At 42.2% G+C, this 23,752-nt stretch overlaps 1 protein-coding gene across 25 annotated transcripts in view; it reads right to left on the bottom strand.

The window, feature by feature from the left end:
* LOC110489723 (plectin) overlaps window positions 1-23,752 on the bottom strand; it is a 190,364-nt gene that overhangs the window by 46,468 nt on the left and 120,144 nt on the right. For 3 of the 25 annotated variants that reach the window (XM_090199677.1, XM_090199650.1, XM_090199646.1), the window contains exon 1: window positions 21,648-21,845. The exons of 18 other annotated variants lie outside the window; for them this stretch is intronic. In XM_090199677.1, the coding sequence (XP_090055803.1) occupies window positions 21,648-21,663 (16 nt within the window). In that variant the 5' untranslated portion in view covers window positions 21,664-21,845. Of the gene's footprint in view, window positions 1-224; window positions 807-21,647; window positions 21,846-23,752 lie in introns of those variants that run through there. 4 more of the 25 variants (XM_090199667.1, XM_021562608.3, XM_090199664.1 and 1 more) reach the window with 2 other exon arrangements.

Raw genomic sequence — 23,752 nt, forward strand, 5'->3', positions numbered from 1 at the left:
TACAGCAGTAAAACTTTCCCTTTCGCAGGAAAAGAAAAACACCCAGAATTTGAACTCTCTCCCTTAAGTAATCACAAACCATAGTATCAGAGGCAAACTTTCCATATGAACCTATTTGACACACTGGCTAGGTGAACACTGTCATACATAGAATCAAACTTTTCATGTACTGTAAACATATGTACTGTAAACACTTCCTAGGTTAATGCTGTACATACTAGTACCTTTCCTGCCGTCTGTAGACTTGAGCATCCCCTGGTAGTAGCCTTCGTCTGAGGGCACCCTGTCCCTTCCATCCCTGCCACCACTGCTATCTGTCGAGAAGTTCCTGTATCTCTGTTGCTGACCGCTCATGGTGCCACTCAACTCCGAATGAATGAATCAAAAGTCCCCTCTAGCGCGCTCTATGCTTTGTCACCACAAGGTTTCTGTCGGTAGCTATAACGGTAGCTATAACGTTTCTCTCTTTCCTGCTCTTACTCCGCTTAAAAATTCCTCAGTGCTCCTTTCACTCGGAGGGAGCATGCAGTCCTATGGCTACGTTCCAGTCAGCACTGTCGATCTAGCCTATGATTGTATTCCTCTCTCGCTCTACCTCCGTATGAGCTCTTCTCTTCTTTTCTTCCCGCTGATTTTTTTTCTCCCTCTTCTCCTCTCGCAATAAGTTATCCCTGTGGGGTACAGTGTCTGGGCCTGTCCTTGTGCTGATCTGTACAGTATGATAACTGCCTGAGCAGTTTGGAGGACATTGTGGTGGGTAAGAGGCTCGACCACACCCCTTCCTCTGCCCTGTCATATTGGTGTGGCTGGTGAGAGCAGGAAGGGGGCGGGGAACAGAGGAAAGTGAGTGATCAGACAAGGTGTGGTGGCCAGAAGGCCGTTGTGCCATAAAAGACACCGTCTGCATACAGTTTTACTTGTCATCTTACCTTCGTTTACTGAAGGGTACACAATATACACCCTGAATCCTTATACTGCGTTACGATGGCAGTATAAGCAATAACGAAGAATGGCACCGGAATAAATTACACAATATTGTTTTACGGTTTGATATAATTTCATCTAATTACTTTTTTAATCGCACGCACACACACACACACACACACACACACACACACGATTAATCATTGCCTACTCACTGCATTCCTGAGAGAGCTGTGGGTGTTACTCAGTGTGATGAGGAAGAGGGGGAGGCTAAGGGAAGGGCTACTTTGGCATCCACACACACTGAGAGATCAGCCATGACCCAACCCTCAACAAGACTATACAGTACTAGCTATATCTAAGGACATGTAGATTCTCGAACTAGACAATTAGTGAAGGAGTACATATTCCCTCTGCTCTGCTGAAGGCCTGACAGCGTGTGTGTTTTTTGTTTTCCCTTTAACTACACCAGCATGAACTAAAGTACACTCATGCACGCTCACAGACCTGATTTCCTCAAACTCAACACTCACATGTAACGACATTACAGAGACATTCTAGCACAACTCCACTACAACCAGCTAGCATTGTTGGAACCAGTGATTATGATTATCAGTCCTTTATCAGCCTCTAACCCAGAGATGCCCATTCAGATAACTGATAAGACACGATATCAGTGAGGACTTGTTTTGGTGTCTAATTCCCTCATAATAACATGGGAAGACCCAAAAATACACTTAAGGGAGACCCAGGTAAGAACTAGGGGGTATACTACAAAGTAGGCTCAAGGAGCTAGCCAGCTTACTTTGGTAAACAAAAACAAAATACTTGATTTTCTAGTTCATTAAAAAAGTTTAACTTAAATATGTGTTTTTGATTATTGAGTCAATTAGAACATACCCATTTCAAGATCTTTCAAAAACATGCATTTTACCTCTATGACAATATTTAGGCTAGTTTAGTTGGCTAACTCCTTGAATCTGCGTTGTAGAATACCCCTCAGGGTTCCTAGGCCTGTGTATTTTTGGGCTTCACTAAGAACTGTAGGGTGCTGACACCCAAAACAATGCCACAGGGTGAGACCAACAGGCCCTCTAAACATTAAGAAGGTATGCATCTCATTTCCACACCCTGTCTGACATGACATTAGGAAGGATGTAAAACAAACAACAAAAAACACTTTTCTTTCCAATGTGAGGTGATTAATTGCATCTTGTTTGAACATGAAGCAGTTGATGTGCACAAGATGTGTGTTTGTTTTATTTGACACTAAGTTCACAAAATTTGAAAATGGTGGAGAGGCACACCTTAAATAATAGCTTTGTGTCCTCCCACACGTCTAGGCAAGAGCAGGAATTAAGGAGGCCAAGCAAATACCATAATACTGTACAGTCCAAGACATACAAGGGAAGAGAACAGTAATAACAACACACACATAATCCCACCTCGACAGGGCTGGAGGCTAAACATAAAAACACTGAGGATTCATATGGTCACCTCTCACAGGAGAGTTTGGATAGTGTAGCCTGGGAAAAGAAAGGATTAACATATGATGTCATTGATTTCAATGTGCTTAGCAAACCACAACACGTTAACTGCTACTGATACCTCAAAACAGGTTGGGAGTTTTATGAAACAGAGTGAGTTCAAGGAATCCAATTTCAATGTGCCCTGGGGTTGAACGAAAGCTAAAAAAATAGGTGAAGTGAAAGGGCTTTGACCGTGGACTACTGCTTATGCAGCTAGGAGGATGCTGACAGAGCAGGGCGACGTGATGAGCCGTTGGAATGTGTCTGCGATCTCCTCTCTGCTGGCCGGTGCACTGGGCCAAAGTCCTAACCTAAATATCATAACCCACCACCCCAAACAAACACACACCCTTACACCCCCACACCGCAAGGATTGGTAGGCCTGCAAGAGGCTGATACAGTATGTGACAAATCTGGCCATACAGATCACAATCCCGTCATCTGCCATATCACATAAACAATTAGTTGTACAAGCATGAAATATAAAGGTACATCTTGGGTGTAGCTTATTGTATAGAACTTGATAGCTTGTCACTGGATCGTAAAAAGCTTGACATACTGGACCGTACAGTATTTTATACCTGAAGGTCAACACTGCAAAGCAGTGGCACAGGTGTGAACACCAATGTTAGGCACTTCTCTTCAGCAGTGTGACATAATGATACGAACAGCTCCGCTGTGATTTTACCCCAGGTACAGATCTAGGATCAGCCCCCCCTGCCCCATTCTGAACCCTAACCATTCATGGGGGAAATGCTAAACTGACCCAAGACCAGTGTGTAGGGGCAACTTCACCCTTCTCCATACAGTGCATTCGGAAAGTATTCAGACCCCTTGACTATTTCCACATTTTGTAACGTTACAGCCTTATTTTAAAATGTATTAAACCATTTTTACCCCTCCCCGTATCAATCTACACACAATACCCCATAATGACAAAGAAAAACTGTTTTTTAGAAATGTTTGCCAATGTATAAAGAAAAACAACAACAAATATCACATTTACAAAAGTATTCAGACCCTTTACTCTGTTGAAGCACCTTGGCAGCGATTACAGCCTCCAGTCTTCTTGGTATGACGCTACAAGTTTGGAATACCTGTATTTGGGGAGTTTCTCCAATTTATCTCTGCAGATCCTCTCAAGTTCTGTCAGGTTGGATTGGGAGTGTTGCTGCACAGCTATTTTCAGGTCTGTCCAGAGATGTTAGATCGGGTTCAAGTCCGGTTTCTGTCTCGGCCACTCAAGGACATTCAGACACTTGTCCTGAAGCCACTCCTGCGTTGTCTTGGCTGTATGCTTAGGGTCGTTCTCCTGTTTTAAGGTGAACCTTCGCCCCAGTCTGAGGTCCTGAGAGCTCTGGAGCAGGTTTTCATCAAGGATCTCTCTGTACTTTGCTCCGTTCATCTTTGCCTCCGGCCTGACTAGTCTCCCAGTCCCTACCGCTGAAAAACATCCCCACAGCATGATGCTGCCACCACCATGCTTCACTGTAGGGATGGTGCCAGTTTACCTCCAGACATGAAGCTTGGCATTCAGGCCAAAGAGTTCAATCTTGGTTTCATCAGACCAGAGAACCTTGTTTCTCATGGTCTGAGAGTATTTAGGTGCCTTTTGGCAAACTCGAAGCAGGCTGTCATGTGCCTTTTACCAAGGAGTGGCTTTCATCTGGCCACTCTACCATAAAGACCTGATTGGTAGAGTGCTGCAGAGATTGTTGTCCTTCCGGAAGGTTCTCCTATCTCCACAGAGGAACTCTAGAGCTCTATCAGAGTGACCATTGGGTTCATGGTCACCTCCTTGACCAAGGCCCTTCTCCCCCGATTGCTCAATTTGGCCAGGCGGCCAGCTCTAGGAAGAGTCTTGGTGGTTCCAAACTTCTTCCATTTAAGAATGATGGAGACCACTGTGTTCTGGGGACCTTCAATGCTGAAGAAATGTTTTGGTACCCTTCCGCAGATCTGTGCCCCGACACAATCCTATTGAGCTCTACGGACAATTCCTTCGACCTCATGGCTTGGTTTTTGCTCTGACATGCACTGTCAACTGTGGTACCTTATATAGACAGGTGTTTGTCTTTCCAAATCATGCCCAATTAATTGAATTTACCACAGGTGGACTCCAATCAAGTTGTAGAAACATCTCAAGGATGATTAATGGAAACAGGATACACCTGAGCTCAATTTCAAGTCTTATAGCAAAGGGTCTGAATACTTACAGTACGTATATAAGGTATTTCTTTTTTTAATCATTAATAAATTGAAAAATTTTCTAAAAACCTGTTTTTGCTTTATCATTGTGAGTTATTGTGTGTAGATTGCTGACACATTTTTTATTTCATCCATATTAGAATGAGGCTAACGTAGCAAAAAGTGGAAAAAGTCAAGGGGTCTGAATATTTTCCCAAGGCACTGTACCAACACCAGGGTGTTAGGTACTTCTCACATAACAATACCAAGCCCAGGGGGGCATAACAACGGGAAATGTGGAATGTCACAGGAAGGCCCAAACTCAATAGAGCAGCCAACGTCAGAGATACCGTGGAAAATCTTACTCATGAAACTGTTTTCGCCAAAGACGCTGCAAAGGATGTATCATTAAGGTCTACACATGCTTATAACCCTGCTCCCTCATTTGCCCTCATCTAAACCAGATGCAACGCTTGGCCTTTTAAAAACATAAAGACTGTTGAAAACATGAAGAGATTTTTTTTCTCTCTCTCTAAATGACATGCTTGAGGTTCTCTCATTGCTACATAGAACGGGACAGATTAAAGTATGAGAGTGTCTTGGGGTTCTCCTCATGTGTTCCCACACTGACTGTGCGTCATATGTGGACACCCTTAGCGGATTTGCCCACAACCAGATGTATCCGGTTTTCAGGGATACAGCTATTCAACCAAACCAGAAGTAGGAACTCAGCTCATGAGTTTCTTTGTGGATGATGTGGATGGATTATTCTGGTGGAGGGAAGAGGGGGGAACCCCCGGGATCCACCCCTCTAATTTGTATGCCCAACGTTTAATTTCAAGGCTCATGCATATTCGAAGAACTTAGATATTCTACATAGCCGAACTTTGTCAGATGTTTGTCAGATGTCAGAATGAGTCAGCATCCCACACTATCAGTTGTGTATTCATCTCCAAACTAAATAGAAAATAACATGCCGCAAGCCTATATATCTGTAGAAAGTCCCAGATGAAAACACCAAACACATCTATATATCATTGCGAATCCTCTGAACAGTTCCCAAAATACTACGTCCTTGTTTCAGAAAGATCAGTCAAATTGGGTTGACGGAAATTGTGATTTTTCTCCAAAATCAACAGTGGTGGTTGTTTTCCATTTCAAATAGAAAACAACTAGGTTCCATTTCAAATAGAAAACAACTAGGTTCCATTTCAAATAGAAAACAACTAGGTTCCATTTCAAATTGATTCTCATTGTACTCAACCCCACTCACTCATCAACTCAGCAGAGATTAGCATCACAGCCATAATAAACCAAGGTTGTGTTCATGAGCCACAAAACGGACTGAAACATGGAGTGACCTCCTAAACTTGTCCAATAAGAAAGGTTTGTTCCCGTTTTCCATTGCAAAACCTCCGGAGAGGTAGGCCTACTCCCGCAGAGATAGAAAAGTGTCCCCTGCAGACATTCTAACCCAGAGTTCAAGGGGAGAGGAATGGAGAACCATCCGAAGTAAACAGAAGATAACATGAGATAATCACAAAACTATTCACACCCTATCTGTTTAAACTCTTTCACAACTGTAAACGGTCACATAAATGCAATGCTATTGCCTGACCCTTCAAAGTTGGAACGTCAAAGCCACTATGCTCTTCATATGAGCATTTGTATATGTCAAGTTCATCATCAACTCATGTCAAGTTCATCATCAACTCATGTCAAGTTCATCTGTAAAAATCATCCGGTCAAGCATCTTTGACTCAATCGGTCGTGTAGTCACAGGGAACATGATTCCTTTTGGAAAACAGAAATTAAAGCAGAACAGAAATCCGCCATCATGGTTTAGATAGTCTTGAGATCATGGAGAGAGAAAAGGTGAGAAGAGGGGAGGAGAGGATGGCAGGGTTAACGCCCTTCATTCCAGAGAAGGGAGCAGCCTCAGCACTCCCTTAGAGGGACATCCACCTCACTGACTCCCCCTCCCAGTCTCCTGTCACTCCAGCCCAATGCAAGTGGGAGCGTGTGCTCGGAATGTTAATAAAATTAAACCAAGAGGAACAACTGGGATACACCTGTCACACCCTGACCTTAGAGCTTTTTATGTCTCTATTTTGGTTTGGTCAGGGTGTGATTTGGGTGGGCATTCTATGTTTTTTTTTCTATGTTTTTGTATTTCTTTGTTTTGGCCGGGTATTGTTCTCAATCAGGGACAGCTGTCTATCGTTGTCTCTGATTGGGAACCATACTTAGGTAGCTTTCCCCCACAGGGTTTTTGTGGGTAGTTATTTTCTGTTTTGTGTTTCTGCACCTGACAGGACTGTTTGGGTTTTCGTTCATTCTCTTTGTTATTTTTGTTATTTAGTTTAGTTAGTTTAGTTGAAAAAAAAAAAAGTTTGAACACTTACCGCGCTTAGTGGTTAGAGTGTTGGACTAGTAACCGGAAGGTTGCAAGTTCAAACCCCCGAGCTGACAAGGTACAAATCTGTCGTTCTGCCCCTGAACAGGCAGTTAACCCACTGTTCCTAGGCCGTCATTGAAAATAAGAATTTGTTCTTAACTGACTAGCCTAGTTAAATAAAGGTAAAATAAAAATAAAACTGGCGCTTTGGTCCACACCTTCTTCAACAAACGATCATTACAACACCTTGTTCCTGACTGTGTGTGTGTGTGTGTGTGTATGTGTGTGTGTACACACAGTCTGTTTGGGTCAGCTGTGGTCATCAGCTGAGATATTCATTGTCCAGTCTTCAATGCACTTTTTCTGTCTGTTATAACAGGACATGAGGGGATTTCTGCCATAACTTTGGAAAGACTCACTGAATGTCCGACGTTATCTTCACAGATCTAAATCCCGGTAGCAGGATGAGACGTCATAGTCAGAATTAGATCAAAGGATGAAGCTGTAAGCCCAATTTAACTCCGACTCAACAAGGAATGGATTACCCCTGACAGCTGAGGTTGAAAATGGCTAATTAGTTTACCGCTCCTGGAGCCATGGTGGAAAGCCCCACATCTGTGAATTAACGCTCACTCTCATGGACTTTCCTTTAGTAAACTTACACAGAGATTATAGTGTGTCTGTTTAATCAAGGTGTAGGTACAGTACCTTTGCAATACAACACCCAGTCTCCCTCTTTTGGAGATGGTATCATACTGCACCAGCCCACGTACTCATTACGTACAATAGTTTTCGACAGAGGGCAACAGACGCTTTATTTAAAATATGTCAAAATGGAAATGACACATTGCTATTGAGAAAACCTGTCAAAACGTCACTCTCACTTCATTCCCTATCCCTTCAAAGATCATTATTACTAGTTTCCATATTTGATAAACATTAGCGGAGGGCTGAATTGAGAATTATCTGACCGACAGTACATTTGAATGTGGAAAAAGAGGAACCTGAGAGGGGTTGCTGTGCCAACATTTCCAAACAAACGGTAGCTTTTTGCGCCTGTGGCTGGGTTATTTTAGTTCTATTACTCATGGCTGTATTTTTAGACTGGGGGCTGTGTCTTCCATGATTGACTAACTTCATAGAGAAAGGAAAACAGTGGTTCTGGAGGGAGAAAATAATAGAAGGTTCACAGAGTGAACACTAGATGGTAACCCAGCACAATGAGGACAGGGTGACTTTTTGCTGGTCTTGTTATTATGTTGCTATACTTTCTTTGCTGTGGCCATGACCTAACCAGGATAAACTCTGAGCTCCATATAAGTCAGTTATAGTCAAGTTACATGGTAGGAAGAAAAACTCCTGGATCTAGTTATCATGAAAAATGAACAAGTAATAAAAAAAACCTGAGAAATGAAAACCTGCCAATCCTGCATACATTAGACATTTCAAATCACAAAAAAAGAAATGTATGAAAAAGCTAATATAATGATGGTGCCATTCAGACCCTCTCAGAGTGCATTTATGGAAGGGGATGCACAACCATACCCACGGAATACTCTAAAACTGGGTTCTAGATAGTTACAAGCAACTGGAAGTGTTACTTAAAGACATTACTTGTCATCAGTGTCTCTAAAATAGTCATATTTATAATAGCTGAATGACACCCTTGATCCTAACTGTCAGGACATTGCTTAATCCAGTCAGGGTGAGTCATCCACAGAGCACTATCCCTACCCAATAAAACCCCTCCCCTCCCACAGTCACTCTGCACGTTACCCAGCTGCCATGTCACACCCAGAGTACAATAAAAACCTGTGAACTGTGCTACAGAGGAATAACAAGTGCATTATTATTTAACACTTGCCATATACTGGAGTAGTTATTATTTACTATAGACTAATACTAAACTGTTAACTGTTTGACCTGTAGGCAGTTCCCACGCATAGAGAACAAATAGCTGGTAGCCTAATTAATGTGGGATTGTGAGTCACGAAGACACACCCCATTGGAAAGGCTTGCCAAAGCCCATGATGGTAGTCATTTGTGATTTGCGTGAGAGCTGGGGAGTAAGGGCTCCTTCAGTGTCCTACTTTGAACACATATGGAAGTGAGTTGGACATGAGACAGCTGGAGGCAATCAGCAAAACATCCGACATCATATCAATGGAATCCAAGACTAGTTTAACTGTAACACTAAAAAGAGACAGATAATCAAGTCTCTTACGCCTTCTCCCCCATTCACAAATCTCACACGCTGCTAATATGTACGATGTATTTATTTGAGAATCATACCACACATTCTGAAAACATTCAGTTGCCTAAGATTTACATGGTCATTAATTGAAAGAACATTTTCATTTTCACTCTGAAATGGAAAATAATACATTATTAATTATCATGTTGTAGGGCCCTGTGTTTTGCTCAATCATGTTACATGCCTGAGGAGGGTGGTCCAGCACCGTTGTTGACATTTTTGGTGTAAATCTCATTTCTGGACTAGGTTTAAAATATAGGAACAGATCTTGCTGTGTCAAATGATTACGCAAAACACAGGGCCCTAGACCATATATGAAACTTAAATGATTCAATTATAAACTTCAATTATTACTTGTAACTACAATTGTATTACATGTGATCATATTTACTACTGGTAGGACTAAAACCAGTGTGTGGAACGCCTACTTTGCTTAACCCTTCCCCATGTCAGTATTTATATTTCTGCCACTCACCTACACAACACATTTTGCAGTACAAATATTTGCTTCTTTTTGCATAGCTCATCTCGTGCAGGTGATATTCCCGTTCATAATCTATTCCCAGATGAAAAAATGACAACGCTCCAGTTGGAACTTCGGGGCTCCCCTGCATCGCCATAACTTCAACAGGTGAAAAGCGACACGATATCTCAAGATGCGCTCACTGACAAGAATGCAAACACACTCGTTTTCAGAGCGAACTGGCCATGGTGCAACAGTCAATGGATATTAAAAAAAAATGCTTTCTAATGGATGGGTGAATGTTTCACTTTCATGACAGCCCTGCCCATCTCATTTGAGTCCTTTTATTTCCCAAAGGTATATGGACTTGTACTCTATTCCATATCAATAGATATATACAGTATATAGGCCTATCCATTCAATACAGTGAAATGTAAAAAATTCTATAATAATAATTAAAAAAAATATGAAATGTTAAACTTTATTCGAATTTATTTTAATATTCTTGGGATACGGTTCAATTAGAATTGCAATATTTATGTGTGACAATGAAAGCAAATATTTAATCAGTTAATTTTATTTTTGGTGGGAAATATAAAGTGTGAAATACATAGTTTAATTATTTCACTTTGTGTGTGTAAAAATGCCTTTCAGAACCTGTTATGGTTTATGGAGTGTGTTGTCTGGGCTCTTTGGCAGTTTTAACAGAGGCCCGGGGTGATACAGATCTTATAATAGGAATTTATAATTATAAAAACTGTCATCAATTTACATTTGAGGCTCCCTTAGTACTGCATTCCACCTTGGAACTCACAGTACTTCAAGTCTTCAACCCTTCTACCACTGTTAAGGCAGAATTATCATTAAGCCTATCATGAAAGTAAAAGGAAGGGGAAAAAGCGGACTACTTTCTCTCTTTCTATTAGAACTCTAATTAAACAATGTATGACTGTCTACTTGGGTCGACCGACACAAACACCACCGTCGTCAGTCAAGAGAGGCTAATTTACGACAGGTCACAACTGACCTGATCCTAGGTCAGATTAAAGAGTGGACAGATGGCCTGAATATGAGACTTCTCTTACAGATGACTGACCTATGCTCCACAAACATACAACTGCACTTGTCTTCAGGCACTAAGGACTGGTTTCCCGCACCCATTATAAAAAGCCTCCTTTGGACTAAAAAGCATATGGTCAATGGAGAATCTTAATTGAAAGTGATTTTTAGCCCATGGATAGGCTTAATCTGGGTCCAGGAAAACGGACCGATGATTCCCACTTCTAACCTTTAAGCAATATTATGTGACCCATTTCAGGAAGTTAGGTGTATGCTGCTACTTCACAGGAGAGGAATTAGCATTTTTTTTAAATCACATTTTTTGGGGGGGGCAGAAATGCCTTCTGGAACATGTGAACGTTCTTGTGCCTTAACAACAAACTTGTATGCCATCTGTAAATAGGAATACTATTGTTAAAATTACGAGCCGAGTTGGATTAGCCATGCAAAAAGGCCGGAACCTTCCCGCAAGTCATGATTGGCTGAGATGATGGATGGGCTGGACATACCGAGAGATGAGTTCGGATTGGTCTACCATGAAGCATGCTTTTGTCTAGAACATAAGCTGCTCAGTAAGTGTAGATAAACCTTGCTACCGGGGCTTTATTAGCCATGGATAACTGCAAAAGTGTTGCTACTGCTCAACAACATTGCTGCCAAAAGTTAGCAGGCACTATTGACAAAGATCAGTGGGAAACAGTTGTGATGGACTACTTTTTGATCATGGTCATTGTGAACCAGAGTGACTTGACACAATGTGAGTCAAACAAGCTGTACAAACAAAACAGAGTGAAAAGGGGTTCCAGTCTGCTGTGAAGCCTTCATCTATGCACAGGGGTAAGAGTCTAGCTACATTTTCAGATATTATAAGTTTCTAAATTTGTCAGAAAGTCTTTTTCATTGCAAGTTAAAGAGTACTGTTATCTAGCTAGCGAACAACAGCTTGCTGGATCACTAGCTAACGTTACGTGTATGATCTGTGTAGTAATATTATTAGTATCTCAGAACGCTATTTGCATTGCTAGTTACCGGTACACCTTGTATATAGCCTCACTACCGTTATTTTATTGCTGCTCTCTGATTAGTTATTTTTCTATTGTCTTCTTTTGTATTTACATATTTTTTACTTCAGTTTAGTAAATACTTTCTTAACACTTATTTTTCTAAAACTACATTGTTGGTTAAGGGCTTGTAAGTAAGCATTTCACTGTTGTTGTATTCAGCACATCAATCAATCAAATGTATTTATAAAGCCCTTCTTATATCTTACACCTGCTGTACAGAAACCCAGCCTAAAACCCCAAACAGCAAGCAATGCAGGTGTAGAAGCACGGTGGCTAAGAAAAACTCCCTAGAAAGGCCAAAACCTAGGAAGAAACCGAGAGAGGAACTAGGCTATGAGGGGTGGCCAGTCCTCTTCTGGCTGTGCCGGGTGGAGATTATAACAGAACATGGCCAAGATGTTTAAATGTTCATAGATGACCAGCAGGGTCAAATAATAATAATCCGAGTGGTTGTAGAGGTTGCAACAGGTCAGCACCTCCAGAGTAAATGTCAGTTGGCTTTTCAAAGCCGATCATTCAGAGTATCTCTACCGCTCCTGCTGTCTCTAGAGAGTTGAAAACAGCAGGTCTGGGACAAGGTAGCACGTCCGGTGAACAGGTCAGGGTTCCATAGCCACAGGCAAAACAGTTGAAACTGGAGCAGCAGCACGGCCAGGTGGACTGGGGACAGCAAGGAGTCAGCATGTGAGCCATGACCAGCCTTTCAAAGCACTTCATGGCTACAGATGTGAGTGCTACGGGTCAGTAGTCATTTAGGCAGGTTACCTTAGTGTTCTTGGGCACCTGGACTATGGTTGTCTGGTTAAAACATGTTGGTATTACAGACTTGGACAGGGAGAGGTTGAAAATGGCGTAGTAGTAGTTTAGCTCGTCTGGTAGGCTAATGTCACTGGGCAGCTCTCGGCTGTGCTTCCCTTTGTAGTCTGTAATAGTTTGCAAGCCCTGAATGGAGAGAAAACCCTGTGAGAAACTTTCTAGAATAAGTGTCAGAGCTCAGACGATTACTGCCAGATGCTACCCACAGGGGGCTCTCCAACCCTCGCATGCCTATCAATGAGCGTAGGCACACAGTGGTGAACTACACTCACTGGCCAGTTCATTAGGTACACCCATCTGGTACTGGGTACTGGTTGCTTCCAGAACAGCTTGTATTCGTCAGGGCATTCTATGAAGTATCGGAAACGTTCCGTGCTGACGCAATGGCATCACACAGTTGCTGCAGATTGGACGGTGGTAAATTCATGCTGCCAACAGCCCGTTCCATCTCCTCCCAAAGATGCTCTATGTGGGGTTGAGGTCAGGGGACTTACGCAGGTCAATCAAGTAAACTGAACTCGCTGTCATGTTCCAAGTGATGTTTCTCCACTCCTCAATTGTACAGTGTTGGTGATCGCGTGCCCACTGGACCACTTCTTCTTGTTTTAGCTGATAGAAGTGGAACCCGTGTTGTCGTCTGCTGCAATAGCCCATCCGTGACAAGGCTCGACGAGTTGTGCATTCCGAGATGCCATTCTGCGCACCACTGTTGTACTGTGCTGTTATTTGTCTGTTTGCGGCCTGCCTGTTAGCTTGCACAATTCTTGCCATTCTCCTTCGAATCGCTGTAATCAACGAGCTGTTTTCGGTCACAGGACTACCACTGACTGGATGTTTTTTTTGTTTGTCGCGTCATTCTTGCGTGAAAAGCCCATGAGGGCGGTCGTTTCTGAGACACTGTATCTGGCGCGCCTGGCACTGACGATCACACCGCACTCAAAGTCACTTAAGTCACTTGTTTTTCCCCATTGTAACGTGTAAACACAGAAAAATCGCTACCTTTTACTGCTGATGAGTATTGAGTGAAACGGAGACATTTGGGAAAATGTAGGAATGTGCCCTGAGGAGAGTTAAAAGTATGGTTTTCCAATGCCTCGCAAAGAAGGGCACCTACTGGTAGATGGATACAAAAAATATATATATTACGCAGAAATTGAATATCCCTTTGAACATGGTGAAGTTATGAATAACACTTTGGATGGTGTATCAATACACCCAGTCACTACAAAGGTGCAGACGTCCTTCTTAACTCAGTTTCCGGAGAGGAAGTAAACTGCTCAGGGATTTCACCATGCCAAAACAGTTACAGAGTTTAAGGGCTGTGATAGGATAAAACTGAGGATGGATCAACGACATTGACAGAGTGAAAAGAAGGAATTCTGTACAGAAACATGAATCCTCTTTGCAACAAGGCACTAAAGTAATAATGCAAAAAATGTGGCAAAGCAATTTACTTTTGTCCTGAATACAACGTTTTATGATTGGGGCAAATCCAATACAACACATTACTGAGTCCACTCTCTGTATTTTCAAATATAGTGGTGGCTGCATCATGTTATGGATATGCTTGTCATCATTAAGGGAGTTTTTCAGGATAAAAAATAAACCTCGATGGCGCTAAGCACAGGCAAAGACCTTGAGGACAACCTGGATCAGTCTGCTTTCCACCAGCAACTGGAAGATGAATTCACCTTTCAGCAGGACAATAACCTAAAACACAAGGCCAAATCTACACTGGAGCTGCTTAACATGAAGACAGTGAATGTTCCTGAGTGGCCGAGTTACAGTTTTAACTTAAATCTGCTTGAAAATCTATAGCGAGACTTGAAAATGATTGTCTAGTAATGATCAACATCCAATTTGACAGAGCTTGAAGAATTTTTTGAGTGTGGTGTGATCGTTTTTTGAAAATAATAATTGGCAAATATTAAACAATCCAGGTGTGCAAATCTCTTAAGAGACTTACCCAGAATTACTCACAGCTGTAATCGCTGCCAAAGACGATTCTAACATATATTGACTCAGGGGTGTGAATACTTATGTAAATTAGATATGTCAGTAGTTCATTTTCAATACATTTGTAAATGTATTGTCATTATGGGGTATTGTGTGTAGATGGGTGAGAGAAAATATATATATTAATCATTTTTGAATTTAGGCTGTAGCACAACAAAATGTGGAATAAGTCAAGGGGTATGAATACTTTCTGAAGGCACTGTATGTTGTAAATTGAAGCTTGTCACTCAGACAAGCTTCCATTTCTGTATCATTTAATGTTGCATAGCTTTTTCCAGTACAGGCTTTTATGTTGTTTGAGCACAACAAACCTGTACCTTTCAATGGCCATGAACATTCAATGTAACCAGTACTCTTCAAGTATACATATATTTGTATTATTATATCATTTTCCTTGTTTCAGGTCATCATACACAAATTGTACATATATTTTAATTCCAAAATAACATAACCAACAAACACCAAAACAAACCCATACAAAAGCAACAACAATTATACATTCCCTTTCAGTTCTCTGCTCTTCATTTTGCATTACTTTTTTCTCATAAATTCCAATAACATTATTATTTTGTATTTTCCGTACATACCTTAAATCCTTTGACTGTTGCAAAATGTGTGGCTGTAGTGTGTACAATACCCCTAAACGAGTATAGAGGTCTATACAACAATATATTTATTGTACTGTATACAAGAAAGAGACCAGGTCCAGTTGACCAATAAATTCATATAATTTTTTATATTGACACTTCTTAGGGTATCTGCAAGATTAGGAGGAAGGGATAGTAAAACGGGTTCCAATATCGCATAGAAATCTCCTTCCTTGTTCCTAAATATAGCACTCATTTTCTCCATTAGTAACACAAGATCTCACAGTACCAGTGATTTATTGTTGGTGGCTGGTCTTTCATCCGGCTAAGGAAAATGCATTTGCAGGCCACAAAGTGTAATTTCTTAAGATTGAGCTGTGCTAAGGTAAGTGAGGGCCTGTTCACGACGACAACTAGTGGAAATAGCCATGGGTCCATCTATTATTATAAGACATATGAATATGCCCTCCAACTACATTTTGACATTTTCCCAGAAAGTTGTAATTAAAGTCCAAAACAGATGGCCATGAGTGCCTTTTCCTTCTTATACTTACAGCAGGTGTCAGAGAATTCTTCATTCATTTATTACATATAATGGGAGTCCAATGAACCGACTTGCATAATCTTATATTGGATCTCTTGCACCTTGTTGCGGGTGAACAGTTGTCTTGTGTGTCAAGGTCATTCAGCTTTCATCAGGAGATCGTCCACTGGGGATTACCAGTACTCTTTAGTGGGCAGTCACATAGCTTTGTTCAGGGTTTTAGGGCTTCACAGATAATGGGAGATACTTCTCCTAGATTAAATATCACTTAAACTTCTCGGGATATACAGTATGATGCGTATGTATACTAACGAGTGTGTGCTGTTGAGAAATCCCCCGGTGAGGGCCGAGAGGTATACATAAACTCTTAGCCTAGGACCGGATGTGTTTCCATGGTCCCCGAGCAACTCAAAAATACAGCCTCAATGACTGGCACTCATGAGGTCCACATGAGGTCTGTACGTTGTTCCTCTGTGTTTTGGCAGGGCCAATTGCTCTGCCCTCTCCCCTTCTCCCAGAGGACACTGAACAGCATCCAAAGTCAACAATCTGAACCAAACTACATGTCTCATTTATAACTCTCTGCTCCCCATGTGCACATGTTGCATATGTCCACTGTTTACCTTGAAATTCTGGAACTTTCTGTTATGAATACTGTCCCACACCAACACAACTTTACAGACAGAGTGTTGGTGTTGGTGGGATATGTGTTATTTTGTACACACTCATGGTTCCTGGAATGATAAAAAGCACACAAGTGAATCAAATTGAATCACTCCCTCCCTTCCTCCCAGAATGTCGGTCACAGCCTCCAGAGTAGAAGGTGTGGGAGTTGTGATTGTTTGCAGGAAACACTCAGTGCCAAGCCACTCACCCCAGTCCTTCTATAGCATCAGCCTACTACAGCATTATGAGTGTTTGTGTCATCTCTTGGACAACAGATAATGATTTGTGTGTGTTCAAATGTAAGCATAGATCAATTCTAATCAAAATGTTGCAACTCTTGAGTTACTGTAAAAGTGGGATGTTTTTGTGCTGTCTGGAATGAACCAAGGGCTACATCTGTTCTTAGTTCTGCATTTTTTGAAAGGGGCGGGCTTATTTAAGATGGTGAGGAAGGCACTTTTGAAGAACAATCAGGCATCCTCTACTGACGGGATGAGATCAATATCCTTCCAGGATATCCGGGCCAGGTGGATAGATTCAGGGCATAATGCACAGACAAGGGCATGGTAGGGTGCGAGTACAGTGGAGGTAAACCTAGGCTAGGCTGGACAATAGAATGAGTCAAAATTCACCCAAGGCTGAAAAAGGATTTAGAACATTGGCTAAGCTGGAACACTAGCGCGAGCCCATAGCAGATGTATGGAATCGAACGTTCGCAGAGCCTGTTTAGACTGGAGTGAAGCTTAGAATTCCATTTAGCTTAAATGGCACCAAAAAATCTATCCCTTTTTATTTTACCACTACAATCTGTTCTTAGGACGAAACTGAAAAATAACCACTTATGTAGAAAGTAAACATCTGCACCTCAATGGTGCCAAGTGTGCTTATGTCTGCATAATGAGGAAGTAGGAAAAAATGGCAACTTCTGACTATTTCTGGTCTAGCATTTGATGAAAACAAGATACACTGCCCAGCATTACATCATTAGAAAGAGGAGAGTCTCATGATTAGCATGGTGTCCGAATTGAAAACATAAAAATATACACATTGCGAGATATTTGGCAAAATAGACAAACATACCTATATTTCCCTATAGGAAACAATGGGATTACCTCAGAGTAACATGAGGGATTTTTTGATGTTTACATTTGAACTATATACAATGTGAGCAGGTCTCCATTGCGAAGCTGCCATTGTGACATAGTACAACAAAATGGGATTAGAACGTTCGTAAGGCGAGTTGGTGCCACAGTGCTCAATAGAACTAATAGGAGCTGGCAGGGTGAAAAATGCCCTAAAATAAGGCCTGTTTTTTCATGATCACTTCAAAACTACAGCAGGCAGCTGGGATATATGGTAATATTATGAAACTGGGCTCCACCGCTAATGCAATTAATGACTTTTTATTAGAAAAAAGCATTGTTAAAAATGTCATGTGTCCAGCCTACCTAGGCATTGGGTGACGATGAGAGAGGCTGCATCTCTGGTAGTGCCAGTTAAGCTAGGTGCGGTCTCCGCATATGTGGGAGGTGGGGCAGGGGAGCTAACCGAGGCATGTAGAGCGGGACTAGGGCCTCCGCAGTAAAACAAAACAATGAGAGCTACCCTAAACAACAGTATACAAGGCATATTGACATTAGAGGGAGGCATATCACAGGTGTTGATTGGGAGGGCTAAGGCAACAACGGGTAAACCAGCTAAGACAACAACAACGGGTAAATGGCGATGAATGGGCAGAGAGGGTCAGTTAGCTACACACAGGGCCTGAGTTCAACGTAGGAGCCGACAGATAAACAAAATTAAGTACCGTGTTAATGAACAGTCCAGTAGGCATCAGCTGTGTAGCCGAGTGATCATAGGGTCTAATAAGCAGCAATGGACAAAACATGGAGCAGCTTGGCAGTTGTCACTACGCTAGGCGAGCGGGAGACACGGCACTCAGAGAGCTAGCAGGCCGGGGCTAGTAGCTGGGTCCTGACCGACATCAACGACGCAGGGGCCGGTTGAGAGCACATCAACCGAAATACGTCAACAGATCAGTCATGTTGGATCGGCGGAGCTCCGTGTCGACAAAGCGTCCGGGCCAATTGGCAAGAGAGGTGTTGTAGTTGGTGTTCTTCATTTGCTAGCCGGGGGAATGGGCCTAGCTCGAGGCTAACTGGTGTTTGCTTCTGGACAAGGGCATTAGCCACGATAGCAACTCGCTAGCAGCTAGCTAGCTGCGATGATCCGGTGTAATGGTCCAGAGCTTGCGACAGGAATCCGGGAATGTAGTGTGAAAAAAAACTATTCCGATATGCTCCGGGATGTTATCGCGCTGTGCAGACTGGCGGATATTATCCGGGCTAAAGCGGCTGGTGTCTGTGCTAAAGGTAAAGACTGCTAGCAGTGGCTAACAATGACTAAATAGCTAGTAGCTAATTAGCTGGCTGGCTTCTGAAGGCTAGCCCCTGATGGAGGTTCCAGTTATAAGGTCTAAACAAAATAGCAGATCCGTACCACATTGGGTGAGGCGGGTTGCAGGAAGGTACATTTAATTGGAAATGGAAAATGGAAAAAGAGATTGAAATGTATACAGAAAAAAAGAAAAAGCTGAATATTTACACGGGACACTAACGGGACAAAAACAAACACGTCTTGCTGCTACGCCGTCTTGGATAGACTTGAGTTAATGCTGGTCATAAACTTTCTCTCTCTTGCCTTTGCAGTATTGAGAGTGGAATGACTTTAACATCAAAATATAGGACATTGAAACAATATTTCTCACAAAGAATGTGCAAAATGGCTGGTGGGGATCTAAACAATAAATAAACAAGTGTTGTAAATACTGTAGCTACTATTTATTCAGAGATGCTTGACAGATTTGCAATTCATATATTTGTGATATAAGTAATGACTTCCTTTCAAACCTTGGACACTGATTCAGATCCAAAGAAAAACAACTAGCGTGATGTGAACAGATCAGCCACACTCCCTCATGCTTCTCATACCACATACCATGACTGCTAACATGACTAGGATAGTAGCCAGCATTTAAAGGGTTAACCTCCAACACAAGAGGGCTGAAAAGAGTAAAGCAAGAATGAGAGCGAGACAGAGACTGTAGGAAGAGAGAGGGCTGGTGAGAGAGAACTATAGGAAAAAGGAGACACCCTCTTACTGAATGGTACAGCTGGCTACTCTATGACCTTGACTCTCTTTAATTTAAGGTTAGTGCATCTTCTTGGTGGGAGAATAACAGTGAAAAGCCCATTCCCCTCTCCTGAAGTTCTCTTACTTTGCCTCCTCAGTCTCGTCAAGCGCCAGACTGCGATCAGGGTCACTATGTGCCCAAAAACCACCAGGCCACAGCTGGCATTAGGACAGAGATAAAACTTTGGCAGCACTGACAGACAGGTGGGAGGGCATGGAGTGAGAGGAGTGGGGCCGTGTGAGTGTGCCAGAGGAGAAGAGAAGGTGGGAGGGTGGTTTAAAAAATAAAGACGGGCAGTTTCAACCTTTCCCGGCCAAAACAGTGAACCCCTAGCTTTCTCACATGTTGCCACGCCCTCTCTTCTTTCAACACTTCTTCTGTCCCTCATCTAGTCCTCTGTGTTTAACAACTCAGTCTTTCTCTTCCTTTCTCTTTTCTTCCTCTCTCTACATTCTAAATGTATATTTCTATAATGTATGTGTCTGTTCTTCAATGACCGGCCCACTCCGTGTTTACGGTATCTGCTTTCACTGCAAAGGGCTGTCTAAACTAAAGTGTATCTAGTCACACTGGGCACTTTACTAGACTCTGTTCATTAGACATACAGAGACACACACGGAGTCACAAAGGCAAGTTAGACTTCAAATGAAGGAACAATTTAAAAGGAACTACTGTACCACTGTAAAATGATGTCAAAATCCTCTTCCTCTTGAAATAGTAGCACTAAAACAATCTGATAATATGGTTATAATTTAAGTCAACATTGACAGTAGGTGGAAGTTTACATTGGAAGTACTGTGTTCTTACCACATTGAATTGAACCCCCTCTCTGACTCATTCCATCCTAGAGTATCAATGTTTGTTTTGTTCCCCATTCTCTCTCTCATTGCAGCCTAATCACTATTCCACATGTTCCCCAATGAACGACCCCCCTCTTTTTCAACCTCTACACATACAGTAGATCGTAGTTCAACTGAACAAGGATCTAGTTCTACAGTATTTCACAAGGAAGTAGGTGATGCAAATGTCTTTGTTAGGTCAATTAAAGCAGGACTCGTTGGTCTGGGAGTGTTATCTCAATGGTCCTGTCACTGAGTGATTTCAAAAGAAAAAAGCCCAGCCCGAAGTAGGAATGATAATCATAGTAAGGCCCATCATCCGAGGGTAAAGGTCTTTACGCAAACGTTGTGGCATTCACATGCATTATTCACTCTCTGTCTCAGAGATAGAGAGGGGAGCGGCATGTTTACCATACTAGCCCATCGATTACACTTTCACACATGCCCTATGTACAGTGTCACCTCTACCTTGCAAATCATTTCCTTCGAGAATAAGAGTGAACTAAGCACAGACAATTTAAAGTGGCACCAAATACTCCTGCCTTCTAAATCTCTATGAAAGAAACAGATCGAATACCGGTTACCTTGCTTACACACAACAACAATCCCAAATGGCCTGGCAACACTAGTGGCTTGAGCAAGACAGGAAAACAGGTGTAGGCTGTATTTGTCTTTTAATTATTTTTTTAAAAATTTATTGAGTATTCACAAATAGCCCGGACAGACACAGACAGCCATCAAACACACACAGAGGAGTTTCAAAGGGAACAACACCATCCTTTGAGCCAGTCACAACCCTCTTGTATATATATATATATCAGCAGACATGATTCGCAATTCAAGTCTGCCATAGTGCCAACAGGTTTAAATATGGAATAGAGTCCCTACTTCGGTAGCTGAAGGTTGCGGTTAAGCGGCCGTGGTGTTTATGTGTGTGCGTGTGAGTGGGGAATGTGCGTCTGTGTGTAGTACGGATGTGCGTTCCCCCCCCTCCCCCCTTCAGCAACACAACAACATTTCACACACCGAGTTTGCCAAAAACACACAGACGGACAGCCAACAGAGAGACACTGACCACAACAACAGTCACCCTAGTCGGTTGACCTACCAGGTATGATCTTCATCTATGCTGTCAGGAAAAGAGAGAGGAAGAGGAAGTAGGAGGAACAGAGAGAGCCGAATCAGGGGAAATGAGGGGAAAGAGGAGGACTCCTGTTTGTTTGCTCTCCGCTGCCCTGTTTCTCCTCCTTCTTAATTTTGACAGCCCCGTGCCTGCTGCTAGGATTTGTCTCTCTAGTGGCCTCACAATTAGAAGGGGGGCAAGGGAACACGACAGGGCTGGGGGGGGGGGGGGGGGGGGTATTGAAGCTTACGGTGGGGCTATAAATACCAGACAGAGACAGATGATCACAACATCACAGTTTAGAAGCTGATGGAACCACTCTGGCGGACATTGTTTTGTTGCTGCAGTAGCCCACTAAGCCAGGCTACTTTTCTTCTCAGAAGAGGAGATCTTTATTCAGTGAGATCATGTCACAGGTTTCAGCCACCGGGAAAGAGACCTGACCCATTTAAGAGGAATCTGATGATGTATGCAGTTTGCCTGAGCACATACTGTGTCTACATACCTGAAGTATATCCATCAGCTAATACTGTCAGCAAATAGCATCTAATACCACTACGATCAGTTGAGCTTTCTGCCAAAAGCCTATCATCTATGTGACATGATGACACAAGTGAAACATCAACAGGTGAAGCAGGACAAATGGTTCTCAATGAAGCACTGTGTCAATTACAATGTACTCTAACATAAACCTGATGGAAATGTGAAAACAGAAAAACACAAAACAAAATGACACAAAACGCCCCAACAAAAAGACAATTTCTCATATCCAGAACTGGAACTATTCCTGCTCAGTCTGGCTTGGTGGTCTTCTTTGGCACTGGGTTAGGAATGTCACATGTAACTGTCAAAATGCCAGTGAACACACTCCTGTTTAGTGAGAGATAGATTGGCAAGCCTCTCTAACTAATGACCCCCTGATGCTTTGGGGACCCTTGCAATGTATAACATTGGCTAAATATAGCATTTTTTTTTTTTTAAGTTGGTGGCCATGTATCTAAGTGTGCATGTGGCGTTGTGAATTGCAGTATTAACAAAAAATGTTCCATTCACAACTTTACTGTCATAGACACATTTTCGTTGGTCCCCTATGTTTGAGGATGAAATAGGCCTTTCTAGAATCACCATTGTGTGTTCAATGTTAACTAGGCTTACAGTTACAGATATTGAAGATTTCAATATTTTGTCTGCTAGGAACTGATGTTCTTATAGGATTATCTATGGCCCAAACACAGTTCCTAGTGATATTGACATGGAATATTTCCACCAAATTAACCCATAGAGAGGTGCAGTCATTTCTGAAATAGAGCTATATTACGACATCCCTTGGGGGCTCATAGAGTAGTCTGATTCAGAGGGGTTGGGTTAAACGTGGAAGACACATTTCAGTTGAATGCATTCAGTACAACTGACTAGGTATCCCCCCCTTTCCCCTATAGTTCACCCTTGTGGTATCCATACACACATCACTCACATTTCTGGAGTGATGCGGAGTTAGTGCCTAAAAAGGATTTGAACATTGAAGACCTGAGAAATGCAGCTACCTTTGCAATCTCTCTTAAACCTTTTGTAATGACATTTTTTATAAAGGATGTTTTTTCAACGGAAAGACTGGATGTAACAAATACAGGAACAGTGTCCAAGAAAGGCGCAAAATGTTTCGACCAAACCATAAAAGGGCCCCATGTATAGACATGTCTAATGAAGAAAGTGCAGATATTCTGTCTAAACCATATAGTTCCTCTCTCTGCTCTAGTTAAAGTCCCATCTTGACTTAGAAAATGTCAAACTGTTACAGTTTGGTAGGTTTGTGTCAAAGGTGAAATGTTTCTGAGACCTTTGAAAGGAGTAGAAAAACCCTATAGTGTTTTGTATGTGGGTGGGTGTTGTGTGTGTGTGTGTGTGTGTGTGTGTGTGTGTGTGTGTGAGCATGCACATGCACATGTGTGTGTACACATCACAAAATCAACATTTACTTTTTAGAATCCATTCCTTTCCCTCCTCTCAACACCCGGGGGAGGATAGTCATACCTGAGCCACACACAGTGCCTTCAGAAAGTATTGATACCCCTTCACTTACAGTATTCAAC

The sequence above is a fragment of the Oncorhynchus mykiss genome, chromosome 2, assembly GCF_057628025.1.
Source record: "Oncorhynchus mykiss isolate SJ-2025 chromosome 2, ASM5762802v1, whole genome shotgun sequence".
Classification (NCBI taxonomy): Eukaryota; Metazoa; Chordata; class Actinopteri; order Salmoniformes; family Salmonidae; genus Oncorhynchus; species Oncorhynchus mykiss.